The sequence below is a fragment of the Leptodactylus fuscus genome, chromosome 6 (genome assembly GCF_031893055.1).
Source record: "Leptodactylus fuscus isolate aLepFus1 chromosome 6, aLepFus1.hap2, whole genome shotgun sequence".
Classification (NCBI taxonomy): Eukaryota; Metazoa; Chordata; class Amphibia; order Anura; family Leptodactylidae; genus Leptodactylus; species Leptodactylus fuscus.
The window spans coordinates 115058502-115073474 of record NC_134270.1 but is presented as its reverse complement, the minus strand read 5'-3'; the positions used below and the strand labels follow the sequence as shown (position 1 = coordinate 115073474).

The 14973-nt window shown below is 41.7% G+C and overlaps 1 protein-coding gene across 1 annotated transcript in view; it reads right to left on the bottom strand.

Annotated features, from left to right (window-relative positions):
• ASIC2 (acid sensing ion channel subunit 2) overlaps positions 1-14058 on the bottom strand; it is a 560786-nt gene extending 546728 nt beyond the window's left edge. The window contains exon 1 of the mRNA XM_075277142.1: positions 12827-14058. Within this exon, the coding sequence (XP_075133243.1) occupies positions 12827-13390 (564 nt within the window). The 5' untranslated portion in view covers positions 13391-14058. The remainder of the gene's footprint in view (positions 1-12826) is intronic.
• Positions 14059-14973: the final 915 nt, after the last annotated feature.

The following is a 14973-nucleotide window of genomic DNA, read 5'->3' as shown; positions in this document are numbered from 1 at the left end:
AAAGGACCTATGGACTCCAAAGGCCCTCAAGCCTCCTAAGCAGGTAGAAACTACAGTGACCCTTTCTGTACAGTGTATCAAGGTGATCTTTCCAGTCCAGCTTATTATTGAAGAGCACATCCAGGTTGACTATTTAAATGCCTGTCTCTTGGATGTCCATTTGTTTTGGAGAAAATCTCCACTTGAAAAAGTCAACCACCATCTCCTTGGTCTTCCCAGCATTAATCCTGAGTTGGTTCCATTGGCACAAATCCACAAAATCCCGGTTTAATTCTCTGGACTCCCTGTCATCTGCATCTGTTGAAGCCTCCAAGTGCATCAACTGCTTCATTTACATAATACTTCAAAGTTTTGCTATGAATCTACATCTAAGAAAGGTATGATGTTTATCACTGTGATCTTCTCTGTAATGCAATGGTAGCAGTTGCATATGCTTGGGGGAAGTGGTAGACTCCTTTTAAACATGGCAGCCACTATACACTTTAATGGTACAAAAGCTATGGTTTCAATTGACTGGGGCATCTAAGAGGTCACATTAGTAATTGCTACTATCTCTATACATTATATGTTGCGGCGCATAAGGGGTCTGGTCTATGTTCAGAAATATATAGGGGCCGGATGCATTTTTGGGCTTAAAGTCTAATATCTCATTTAATTTAGGTGTCTGAATGAAACTTTTAGGCATGTCACTGCTTTCACCTATATTCATGTCCTCATGTACTCTTATTTCAGCAGTGTTATACATTAGGTAGCAATATAGGTGAAGTTATGACTAAATAGGACAGCAGCAGGCACTATATTAGTGGTGGCAGTATTGGTTTGCGGCAGTATTGTTGCAAAGACTAAGAATGCTGAAGCATTCTCTAGCCCAACAGCCTAAATTCAGTGTACTATCGGCTTTCCTGTTATGTGCTCCCCAGACTGGAGACATCAGTGCCATTAGTTTCAGCACCGATCTCTGCCCACCGTCAGAAGGGCATTCCTGACAGTCTAGCTGGGCTTTTAAGGAACGCCCCCTCCTAACAGTACTCATTCATAGCCCAAGAATGACGCTGAGCATTGATGAACACCCCCAGTACAAGTCTATGGACGAGTACTGTCAAGAGGGGTGTTCCTCAGAGCCCAGCTAGACTTTCAGAAATGTCCTTCTGATGGTGGGAAGAGATCAGCGCCAAAACTAACAGCACCAATATCTCCTCTTCCCTCTTCAGCCTTCAATGGGCCTTGTGCACCATACATCATGTTGTGATGATGTAATTTGTAGCGCAAGTGGGCCCCCTGGAGGCTGAAGAGGAAGACTGCAGGGAGCAGGTGTGGGGGCTGTTAAGTTAATAGGGGCTATTACTGGATCTCTACTGCCTATTTAAAAAGCAGTAGGGATCCAATAGGGCCCCCAAAAGGCATAGGGCCCACCAGGGGATTCAGGGGTACCTTGGCAGTTTAATCCAAGTCTGACTCAGTCCCTGTCCACCACCACCTATTTTTTCTTCTCTCTCACAAAGTGCTGAGCCTAAATCATGGTTGAAACAGTGTATGGTTAGTGACTCATTTTAACTCTTATGACTCTTTATGTATGTAAATTCAGAGATAAATATGCATGTAACAAAACACATCTGAGCATGCTGCTGGCCTGAGATGAAAACTTGGAAGTGGAAGAGACAGGAGACCAAAGGGCTGGAGAAAGTGATATTCTACCTATCCTATTCAAGTGTATATGTGTAGCCCTCCAGTGTGGAAAGGAGAGAGTGATAGCAAGCCATAGTTACATTGTTGATGAGGTTGGATAAAGACATTAACCCTACAATCCCTACAGTGTTGATCCAGGGGAAGGCAAAAAAACCCATGAGGCTCATGCCAATTGCCCTATTTCAGGGGGAAAAATTCCTTCCCGACTCCAAATCTGGCAGTCAGCCATAATATTATGTTGAATTGGTTTCCATTTTCTAAGAAAAACTTAGCCAAACTGAGATCAGGTAAGTGTGGACACATCTGTATTCTGCATGTGACTTTATCTGACTAGTAGTATTCTCTCTTGCCTCGTCTGCAGTGTGATGATTCTTCACAAAGTACTTGTGTGGAACTGATATCTGACCTCTATATATCTATTAGATGTTTTATTATTGGTTTATATTGCATTTAGCCTGATCTAATGATGATTTTGATATATCACTTGTATAATGTAGGGTGAATGGGTTGGTAATAATGCAATAGAAATATATTGCGGGGTTGTAATCTTTAAAGGTGAGTGCTGCTACGAATAAAGGAACAAGTAATATTGTCATACAGATTTAGTTTGGACCTCCGGAATTGATTCCATTGATTCTGGATACCAACATCATGCCACTTCTACAACTTAAAAGGTAATCCTCATGTTGTCACGTCTTGATAGGTATATAATTGACAATGAATATCAGTTTTTCAAAAGCATTTTTCAAAACCAAAGGCTTCTAAAACTGGTCTAAGTGTATAAATGACTATTTTGTCAAAGTGGCTTGAAATGTCTTAGAAGGAAGGCAAAAGTATATTATGCGCAACGGTAACAGTCGATACAGAGCCCTGTACCTTGAGGGGGTCCCAAAGGTCGCTCTGCCACATAAATAAACCACTATTCTGAAGGTCACAAGGTAGTTAGGGTCCCCATTATAGATTTTGCACTGAGGCCTAGAAGCTTCAGGGTACAGATCTGATGTTAACAGATTCATAAAGTTTGTAAAATTCTAGAATTCCTACATTCAAATAATGAGGAGACTAAATGCAAAATTTTTGCCTCACAAGGCTCAAGTATATGGTACAGCCATGAATAGTGAGGTACAGAGAGTTCCTATGGTCCATACTACTAAACCACAATATATCAGTGCTGCAGAACAGGAAAGAAGATATTCTCTCATACAATTTAGATTCTTCTAAGGGTAAGTTCACACTGAGTTTTTTGGTCAGGGTTTTGAGGCTGTATCCGCCTCGAAACCCTGACCAAAAAGACGGCTCCCATTGAAATCAATGGGAGCCGCTCAGGTCTTTTTTCCGGGAGTCGTTTCTTCCAGCTTCCGGAATAAAGAAGCGAGATGCTCATGCCTGAAGACACAACCTCCTCCACACTAAGCCCATTCATTGGGCCTAATCCAGAGCAGAGTGTGTAACTGGATGCCGGAGCAGTGCACCAGATTTCAGTCACGACTACCTGGTTTTTGGATCGGAACCTGAGGCGGCCTCCGATCCAAAGAACCCTGTGTGAACTTACCATTTTTTTAAGCCAAAACCAGATGTGAATCATAAATTTAGAGAACATATAAAGGACAGATTGTGTCCCTCTTTTCTTAATCCACTCCAAGTTGCAGCAAAAAACCTGAATATGGCAACACACCTAATGTGCTTGGGGGTGATATATTTAGAGTGAGGTGCACTTTCCTCTCAGGAGCTATCAAGCTTATGGGATGAATGATTTCGATGCTTGAGAGGTATTGCCAGCTGTGCAGTGGTGCAGCAATCTGCATAGAACACTTCATCAATGCATAGCTTTACTGGCAGCCAAAGTGACCAACCCAATCCCACACTGACTGAACAAAAAGAAACGCGTCGAATTCCCTTAGACAAGCCATAAGTGATATTCACATACATGCAGTGTATCATACACTAAATGGTGTCATTAAGAAGCTTATGACGATGGTGCAATTCTCCAATTTAGCTCATTACAGTGAACACATTAGCATATTCCACCTCCCCTGCTCGAGAGGCAATCATCTCTATTTACGTCATTATAACCACGGTATAGCAGATACTATCAAACTGCAATTGACTAAACTCAATAGTTCTAGAGAGAGTTAACACTTCGTTTCTGATCAGCAGAACTAGAATCTACACACACTGATAGCTAAATGGAAATTGGCTACCGTACTGCATGTCATGGAAATGCTTACTAGCTATGTGCACGGTCCATTAGTGTCTGCTGAAGGACAGAAATAATGTCATTCAAAGTTTGCTCCCAAATGGAATTCACATAAAAATTGAAAAATATTATTCTGGCACGGGTGGTAGGGCTCTATCACGAGAAGTAAAAAAAGAAGCGCGCAGCAAATCAAGATGACAAATGCGAGACATAGACTTCAACAAAAGAAAAATCAAATCATGTAGCACCAAGTAACATTAAGACAACCACCCAGAAGATGCAAGGAAAGGGTCCTTTGTTTTGCATAAAAATTTGCAAGCCATTTTTTCTTATCTCACTTACATGCTGAGTTCAGCGCTTCAAGTTACAGGCCAAAAACCTGAGGCTGCTGTGCTGTGTTGATCTCATGACAATAATTCTTGCTGTGATTTCTCTTGTGTTCATTATAGTCAGTAGCTCACAGGCATAAGAACTGCATAAAGCGCCAACCAATCTCAGAGTAACCAATATAACTAGCACTCTCGTGCAGCTCTGCCATGGAAATGCATAAGGGATCGAGAATGGATCTGAATCAGCATACATTGATTTGATACAGCACACATGGATGAAATGGGAATCTGAATGCATCCATTATCTCAGGCAAAGACAAAACTTGTAGTAGGTTCAGGATTTAGACCAGTAACATAGATGAATACAAGTCATGCTTTAGTTACAGAATATCCAGGGTTCCGTTGACCTTATGTATATACATATAGTGGGGTGAATTTATCTACATGTATATACCAGTTTTCTGGCGTATATGACTGAAATTGTGGAGTTAGAGATAGGTGGAGAGCAAGTTTGGATGGGTATGGGGATTCCTATAAGTATAATTCAAGGAGAAGGTCCGCAGAGGAAACCTTTGTGAAATCGCTGTGGAAAGAATCGCGATATGCTTCCACCGCAGTTTTTCCCGCAGCACTTTTTTGTTGCGAGACACTACATGGGTGGGGCATTAGCCTTAAGGACGTGTTGGTGTAATCCACCTTAATCAGCGAATATCTACAATAGACAAAAATAGCTAAACTACTAGTCGTGCAATAGTGAGAAAAGGACATTACAATAACAGTGTATGTAATATGCAATGTGCAAAATATCCAAATATCCAATAAGGATACACATCTATGATGTGAGTGCAGTAGAGCATAATAATGTAAGTATAAAGAAATATACATCAATGAATTATAAATATAAAGAAATAAAACAAAGCAGAAAATTAATAAGTCAAAGAATCAGACAGAGGGGTCACATGTTATGCTTAATAGTATAATAAGCTCCTTAAAACTGAAACAGAAAAGGAGGCTCCCAAATTCTGAAAGATGTCTGCTAAAAAAAGGAAGTATAAGCTGCTAGTGCATAACAGGATAATACAGGGCTACATAGCATGTGAGAAGGAAGAACCTGGAACTTGTAGATACCTGGATTAAAGCATGTCTATAAAGTATGGAAGCTAGGGTTTAAAACACAGGTCAGTCTTAAGAATTCACCCCCGTGTTCTTTTAGCAGGGCCGGCGTCAGCGCACGGCATAGTCGGGCAAGTGCCGGGGCCCACTGAGCCTCTGGGGGCCCCCCGGCACTTGCCCGCCCCAGCACTTGCCTGTCCCGATATCAGCTCATCGGCGTCTGTCGGACGCCGATGAGCTGAATTAAATGCATAGGCGATTAAAGCAGGAGCTGTGATCTGAGCTCCTGCTTTAAAAGCTGCGGCCTGGCTTGCGTGTGTAGGTGCGATGACATCATCACATCGCGCCTACACACGCAAGCCGGGCCGCAGCTTTAAAGCAGGAGCTGAGATCACAGCTCCTGCTTTAATCGCGTATGTGAATGGAGTGAGAGAGCGGAGAGAGGAGCGTCGGGGGAGCGATGGAAGGTGAGTGTAAGTGTTTGTCTTTGTGAAGGGGAGGGGGGAACGGCATGACACTGGGGAAGATGAAGGGGGTGGGGAGAGAACGGCATGAAACTGGGAACAGAGATGGAGGGGGCCCAATGAAACTGGGGGGGCAAATGGAGGGGGGGACGGCATGACACTGGGGAAGATGGGGGGGTGGAACAGCATGACACTGGGGCAGAGACGGGGGACATGAAACTGGGCAGATGAAGGGGGAGAACATGATGAAACTGGGGACAGAGATGGAGGGGGGACATGAAACTGGGGGAAGAGGAAGGATGTGTATGAAACTGGGGGAGAGATGGGGGGGCATATAATTTACGGGTGACTAGGAGGATTATACTCTGTGGGAGCACATGATAAATTAATGATAATGGGCGGAGTCAACATAAGTGGGTGGAGCCAAATTTGCCGCGGCGCGCAGAGCCCCTCTTTCTACTCTAAAAATTGGGAGGTATGGCGTTGGTGACGCCACACTCCTGCATGACGTCACTCGCTTCATCTGTGATGCACAGTGTCTCGACTCCCCCGCCTCCTTTACAAGGGGGCCCACTGAGGCTCTGTCGCCCAAGGGCCCATAAAAACCTGGAGCCGGCCCTGTCTTTTAGCATACATTAATGCGCTCTTTTTTAACTGTATAAAATAGTATAGTCAGCATAGGCATCTTGTTGTATTTTAGAACCTTAGCCTATGTGTGAAATAACACAGTATTATAGATATTATTACCACCAAATATTAATCGATAGGCAGCTACGGCTGAGTATTCTAATAATAAAACTTAACCTGTAACCCCAATGGTTAAAAAACTACCTGCATGTATGTGTGTGTGTGTGTGTGTGTGTGTGTGTGTGTGTGTGTGTGTGTGTGTGTATATATATATATATATATATATATATATATATATATATATATACACACTGTACAGCAGTCTCTTATGACATCCATAGATAAGTTACTCCCAGTCTTGACGCTCAAAAAATAGGGAAAGATCTTACCAGATCTCCATATTATTCATGGGCTTCAGGTGTAACCTTTCTGCCTGTTCAGTTCAGGAGGTGAATTCAGTTTGATTCCTTGCTTAGTGTTTTCATTGCGCTGTATGAACAATGCTCTATCTCAGTAAGTGAATTTCCACCACACCCATCTCCTGCACCTTGTTTGCTTCTGTTCAAAGAAATGCTTAATTCTAGTCTTGCCTGTGTGATTGACAGACTGTCTTCCAATCCAGCCTAGGGCGGGTCTTTGGCTTCCTATATACAGGCCATTAGCCCACACAGCCTTGATGGTTCTTGAGACTATGTCATGTGACTTTGTCCCTGGTAAGCTCCCCTTCTGCTCCTATTGTATTGTTTACCTCTTACCTTTGGCTTACCCTTGTGACTATTCTTTTGTATTTTGATTCTGTATTGCGTTGCTCGACTGTTACCAGACCCTTGGCTAGCTGACCTCCCTTTGTTGTTAGTTGGCTTGTCTTCGTTCTGTGTTGTCACTTATATAAGAAGGGCCCATTGACCAATTGCCATTTATTGCTTAGGATCGGACCGGCAAGCAGGAAGGGACAGTGGGGGGAATTCAGCTTAGGGCTCACTGTCTATTGTGCCCCTCCCCCCTAAGGTTCACTAGCAGCTACTGGGGAATTGCTCTGCTAGCAATTCCCTTACATCAGGATGCATGGATGTATGGGTTTTATAAATCCGTTTAGATTATTCCTATTTTCCCCCTTGCTACCTTTACATGATACTATCCCTTACTAAAATATACCTAATACTACTTGTTCTTGCCAACATGCTTTGTCATAGTTGTCTGTGACAGGTAAGGGGAAATATTGTATTGGATAGATATAAACCTCCTGTGCCAGACATCAGTTCACACATGTTCAGGTTGGGCTATGTCAGAAGGTATGCATCCTACATGTGTCATAAGATCAAAGAAAGCGACCCATTCTATCTAGTTACATGGTTAAGATATTTTTCATGTTTCTCTTTTATGTAGGTGTGCGGCCAGTATTTTCCATTGACAGCATGCGGACATTTTGATTTTCTGGACTGTTGTTAGTGATTCATCTGTTTTTTTTACATTCGTGAAAAATGGATCAACCATTTTTAGTAAAAATTGGTATACTTTGTATTGTTTGATCATGGAAAAGTAGATAGAAAACAGATGACGTTCATAGACTGTACATATTCTAATATAGAATATATAGACGTCAATGGATATCTGTGATCTGCATTAAAGTACTTTAAGGTAGCATACAAAGTGCTACTTTTACAAAAAAAAAAAGTTTTATAGACATGGATACTTTTTTGCTGTTCACTATGTTTTTCTTGCATAGGAGTACTTTAAGGTGGTATGTAAAGTGCTCCTGAGGGCAGGCTTAAGCTCAGAAAATGCTGAGTGGTTACACTGGTACATCCTGCCCAACATTTCTTCCTTTGCTTTTATTGTCCACGTTTGGCAACAGCAATGCAAAGATTTTGTGAATGTACATTCATACATTTCCCTGTGTGTGCACTGCAGACAATTTTTACTATATAGCGTACTAGTTTCACTATGTATCACCTTCTCATTTACAGTTGAAGCATGTAAAATCAAGTGATCACGTTTTTTATGGATCAGTGTGAATGCATATTACAATTGGAAAAGTAATCTAAGCAGAGATGAGCAAGAGTATCAGAATTCATTCTAATTCAGGTTTGGCTGGTTCAGTCGAAAAGTTTGTTGTTTTGTTTCAAACCAGTAGTGCAAATTGCTACATATGACTCCTGAGAGCTCCATTGTGAACGATATCACCTTACTGCTTGGCACACTTGCAATCACCCTTCTTACTTTCCATTCACTCCCCATAAGTGCCTGGGCTCATAGGATAATATGAAATGAGCTTTATTAATTTTATATATTTATTAACCCGAGTGGGTCAGTGCTAGCCAGAAACACATACAAAGATACTGTATATATCAGTGGATGACAAGCAAATACAGATAAAAGCACAATAAAATAAAATGGGAATAAAAGATAGAAAAGAAACAATACCAACACGAGTTTGTAAGTTGGTTCGCTGGGGTCTACTCCTAGGCCTCCAGCTGCATCCTTAAGGCTGTCATAGAGCTTTAATCTGCTCACATGGCTTCCAGGACCAGACCTTATGTTTCCTACTTGCTGTCCAGTGACAAAGAGAGCGTTGTCCCTCAGTGGGGACCATTTAACTCTCCCAGTCTCCTCCATTAGTAATGTCTCTAGGAGGGGAAGTCCTCCATCGTTGAAACCAAATAACCATGAATAGTCATAATTCCTCACCATATGATTGCCAGTGTCAGGTAGGAGGTATGATGGGGTTTGTGGCGAGACTCCCATCATGTAGACACCAAGGATGACATCCAAATCCCCTTTGGGTAATGAGTTCAGAATCTGGATCTTTTCCTCATCTCTCAATTAAGAAATCTGATCAATAAAGCAAAGTCTCCTACTCCAGTCCTAAGTATACTAAACTTTCCCAGGATTCCTACAGTTGTCTGTGTATTATTTCCTGTCTTTCTCAGACCTGGTTAACATCTGCATTCAGGCCATTCCATTCCCCTTATCCATGTAAAATATGTGCAGAGAAAAGTCCTGCAAGCAGCACTTTTGTCTCCTCATTTTTCATGCAGAAACCAAGCTGAAACCACACGGACCCAATTACAGTCTATGGGGTCTGAAGGTTTCCTTAGATACCCGCTGTTTTATGAGAATAGGTTTCACTTTGGGGGTCCCCAAGCAGACTCCTCAAACAGAAACCCGAATGCAAATGTGAATCGGGCCTCAGTCTGTCTGGGATAATATCTTTCTAAGGCTCTGTTCATGCTATCGCCGCTGTCTGCCCGGGGTTTCCGTCCTAAACCCCAGGGAGACTGGACAGGGGACAGCATGCTGGCGGTCAGCTTTAACCTATTTGTACGGTGTCCGTATTCAGCCTCGACAACTGTAAACATTTTTTTTTTTTGCATGGACATAAAGTCCTGCATGTTTGACTTTATGTACGTGCAAAAAAAATGGTTTCCAGGTGGAGAGGCTGCATATGGACGCCGGTGGTCACCTTTAAAAACCCATTCAAACGAATGGGTTTTAAAGCTGACCACTGGGATGCCGTCCCTTGTTCAGTTTCCCCGGGGTTTAGGATGGAAACCTCGGTTGGACAGCAGTGGTAGTGTGATCGCTGCTTAATCTTGCTACATAAAATGGACACCATCTTTTTCTGAATTATCTTTTTACACTGATACCTGTGAATTCAATGAGAAATTGCTGTGATTCAGAAGGCCAAATAAGGTATCTTTTATTATGTGTGTGGGTGTATATAAATATATACCACTGATGCTCTGCTTTCAAGGAACAATGATTCTTTTTCTACATTTTATTTTTCATTATTGAATATTTATGCGGATATCTGTGCTGCGAAGCAATTTTTACTTTTATCTTTATTTTTACATATGTTCAGTCAGTTCACGTCAATCAGACTGAGTTCACATTTGTGCTGGAGCCTCCAATCACGAACTCACTTGCAGAATCTGCCAAAACTGCTAAAAGATGTATCATAAAGTGCACAGTTTCTGCATGACAGAAATCTGACAGACCCCACCAAAAGTCAGCCACTTCTGGAGTCTATTATATGAAGGAACCTGTTTTATGTCCTTTACAGTTTTCTCTTCCTAAGACGGAACCTGGATGTGAACCCAGTCTCATTTATCCATACAATGGCTTGGTGCGACAAGAATTTCTAGGATTTTTTCACATGGATTGCATTACTGCCGTTTAGACCATAAAAAGTTTGACCAATACCTGTGTTGGAGATCCAGTCCAAAGCTGGACATGTTGTCTGATAAACACACCTTGTGCACAAAGCTCTTTGATAAAGTTCCAGCACAACCTATCCTGGTCAGTCTCCACCAATAGGGAAAGGGTGAGGGGTTCTTTGATACTTTATATTGAGCTGTAACCTATGAGAGCGCCATCTCCTATTTTCCTCCAATACAACATCAGTATTATGAAAAGAGGAGGAACTACTGAGAACTAAAGAGGCATCTATATTGTGTAAGCTCTGTGTATGACTAGTATATTTGCTTTTATTATTTATCATACCTTTGCATCATTGTAACAATCCCGCGTGCCATGTTTTTGCCATTTTATTCACTTTACATGCATAAAGTTATTGTATCTCCGCTCCCTCCAGAACGCCTCATTTTAGCCGACAAATCCAAAGTGAAAACTGACTGATCATATCAATAAATGGCTTACACAGAGTATGAGCATGCAGAGCATGCAGCGTGCAAAACAGGAGCTTGTCGCAGTTGTACCATTGAAAATGGCTTCAAGGTCTTAGAGCATGTCTGTAAATTTGCTGGTGAATTTTGCTGAAACAACACTCTTAGGCCTTGCTCACACAGTGCAGCTTAACACTGTTTGGAAAAGTGGATCAAAAAAAAAAAAATCTGTACATTATGGTAAATTCTGTCACTTTTTTTTCTAACAATATATGATTTTCAAGGCTGAGCAAAATCTTTTTCCTATGTTTGGATCTCTCTGCCATCAAATTGCATTATTGTTATAAAAAGTATTATGTTTATAGCCTAGACATAGCATCCTATACATTGGAGTATCCTAAAACCAGCTGTATCCTAAAACGCTACGTAAAATTACATCAAAACCATATAGCGCATCAGGTGAATGTGGCCACATGGATATTCTATTTAAAGGAGCATGTCAGGCGGCAAAACTGATACGCCGTATATGTCTAGTGTACAACGAGAGTAGGCAGGGTAAAACACAGGCCTTCTGTTTTTTGGTGTTCTTTAAATCCCTGTGTCATGCTCCGCCCCTTCAGTCCATGCAATGGCCACCAATTTTTCTCTGGTTATTAATAAAAGCAGCCATGTGGTTAACCATTGCAGTACCACACACAATATGATTGTCAGTGAACAGACCATAACAATTGGACAACTGTTTAACAACCAATACATTACAATGTATAGATAATGCAAAGAGCAATTGTTAATTGTATACTGTCTGTTTTCTTGAAAGAAGCTTTACAGATAAGTCAGCATAGAGAACAAATCCTAAGACAAAGCCTTTATGGTGTGCAATATTTATCAGCAAAGCATTTTCCACCTATCCATTGCCAGTGCTTACTTGGAAAACATAAATGCTTTGGAATAGCCAGCAAGGCTCACAGTCATATAAGCATATCCACTTGATGCCAGTCAATTCTATAGCTAGCCAAGGATCAACATTAGCCACCGGTTTCTTTAAGTGAAGCTGGCAACTCTCAGCAGGGCAGAGCAAAGTACGAAGTATAGTCAAAAGCTGGCAAGGTTCTGCAAATGACAAAACTCTAATTCTATTGTATCTGAAATAGCAAATTCAAATATTTCATAGACATGCAATTGTAATGTGCACTTGAAACCTTGAACAAAAAAAAAACGAGAATATTCAAGAATTTGATGTGAACTCTAAATCCAGAAATACAATGAATTCCACTCACCGACAAGATCAATTCATAGAGAAATGAATACAGTAATTGTTTGATATGATACATCCAATTATTTGTTGCAAGCCTGACACCTGTTGACCTTGGCCTACTCAGCTCCACGGATCCAGCTCTCCAGCTGAGCCAAACAATTGTGTTTATTAAGCCCTCTGGCTTTGTCTTTACTATGTGGACAAGCAGGAATGTGTAGAACTTGGACTTCCAGTGCATTATATTAGACAGGAATTTGGCAGGCCTTGTGGCCATGTGCCACTCTGACTTGGGATCTCAAGAACCTTTGCACAACCTATGAAGTGACAATTAAGCTATCGCACTGAGGTTCAGTATATCCTCTAAGTAATCTCAGACATATGTTAGGTTTAAAAAGAAGTAGGCAGACAGGATCTTTGTATATTTATATAGGCGTTTCTAACCTACTGCCATTATATACGATTTAAAGAGTTTTCTTTTTGGCACTAGAGTATACTCACAAAGAGAAAAGGTCCAGGTAAAAAGTACTCACGGTTTGAAAGTCTCTGTAGTTGCACTCATGTCCTCTGAACTTGCAATAAAGCATCATGTCTTTCAGGTCATGGCCTGTGCGTTCCATGAATTCACTCATACAGAAGGTTTTCGGTTTGAACTGCTTGAATTTGGTTTTCTCTTCAAGAATGGCCAAGACTTCTGGGTCTGCCAAATGAGGTTCAAGTATGTGACCATTGACGTCAAGTAGCTCCAGCAATTCTCCCGCGTGGTATAAATCATTAGTGGTGATCTTAGTGAACCTATAGGAGTTGAGATTACAGATGGTAACCGCAGGAAACACCAGGCTCTCTGTTACCACTTGGTCCACTTTAGTAACATGTTGGTAGGAGAAGTAAAAGGCCACTCTCTCTGAACTTTCCAGAAGAAGAAGGCCCAGCGAGCAAAGAAAGGCAATTGTCCATAGAAAGCGCCGAAGTGTCAGTGGGCCATAAACAAATATATGCCGGATCCCATGAAGGGTAGATGTATTAGCAAAGATCTGAATACTAGAGGGGTGAAGGCTCCCCAGGCTGTCCTCACTGGGGCTCTCCTTCAGATCCATTTTTCCACTTGGGAGGTAGAGTCTTGTTACCTCCAGTTTGAATTTGTGTGTTTTAAACCTCTCTACATGAAATACCAGAGTAGAAGCAGCAGTCCCCTAGTACTCTCTCCCTCCCAACCACCACAGCCTGCTGTCAACTCAACGATCGCCAGTTGGGGGTAAATGTTTATAAATAAAATCCATAGAAACTCTGGCTGTAGATTTCTTCATTGCGATAAGGAGGGTTGGATGTGCGTGGGGAGACACCAAGGTGAGGTGGAACTGCTGTGGGTGGGGAGAGAAGGAGACACCGGCCAATAGAATCAGAATTCATCCTTTCTCCCTCTTGCTCCATCTCCACCTCGTTCTCACACGCAGACAGGGAAGAAATGTGATTAAACAAAAACCAAGCAGACTGATGAATAAAAAGGATTTCGAACCAGTATTCAGCTGTGTGTGTTAACTGGTGCGGCAGCCAGTGTCTGTGGTCCCTGGAGGTGGATTTCACCGGAGTATTCTTTCCTTGATGACCAGTCGCTCGAATTAATATCTCTCTTTCTCAGATCTTCACCCACCCACCTTCTCTCTGACACAAAACCCAGACGGTGCTAGATTCAGTCCTCGATGCGAGAGCAGCAGAGGTGATGAGAGAAGGGTGGGGGAGCTGGAAAAGCATCACACTCTGTGAATATATTTGTCTGAATATCCACAACACATCAGTGGAAGACCTCAGTATATAAAGACTGGGATGGGTGGAGGGAGAGGGGGATATTTTAGATGCCTCCAGGGTAGCAATAAACTGCATCAGAGAAATCATTCAGATAGTAAAGCTGATAGGCAAAGTTAAATACGTAAGTGTAGTGGTTAGGTTACGTGGAAGTGCAATGAATTTCAAGGCTTGGAAAATGAAAAACACCACAAAAAAAAAAAAAAAAAGAGAACGCCTGAAGATTTTTTTTTCTATATCGATAAATTGATCTTATACTTTTATGTGCCACAAATCTTATCTCATACATTTTTATCTGTAGTAATGCAGAGCAGGGAATATCTGGGACAGACAGACAGCAGTAGAGAAGCTGGTGAAGTGAATATAACTCCAGAGATTAATTATGCCTTACAATATCCCTGAATGCAGGAACATGGGCAGCAAAGACAAGCACACAGCCTGCTGTCAGGGAAAGCAACTACAATATAGCAGCCTCAAACTGACAGGAGTAGTCTCGCTGGGATCCAAATACCAGATTAGATGTCTCTCTCCTTAATCCAATACATCCTGGAAATAACCATTATCTCTGCAGATATAGCACTAGAGGATTAGGTTTAACAAATAGTCTTTGTATAGAAAAAAGGGATTAGGTGTGAATCTTATGCAAGATACTTTTTATTAGCACTCATACCCTGCGATATGTTTGTCTGGTTATAGATACAATATGGGACAGTGAAACTTTAGTCCCCCTCACAAGTTCTATTATCTCTGAGGGTCAGTACACACTGAGTTTTTTGGCGCTGATTTTGACGCTGAATCCGCCTCAAAATCAGCCTCCAAAAAAAGCTTCCTAAAAAAACTCTCTTTGGAGGCTGTTTTTGGAGTCTGATTTTGAGGC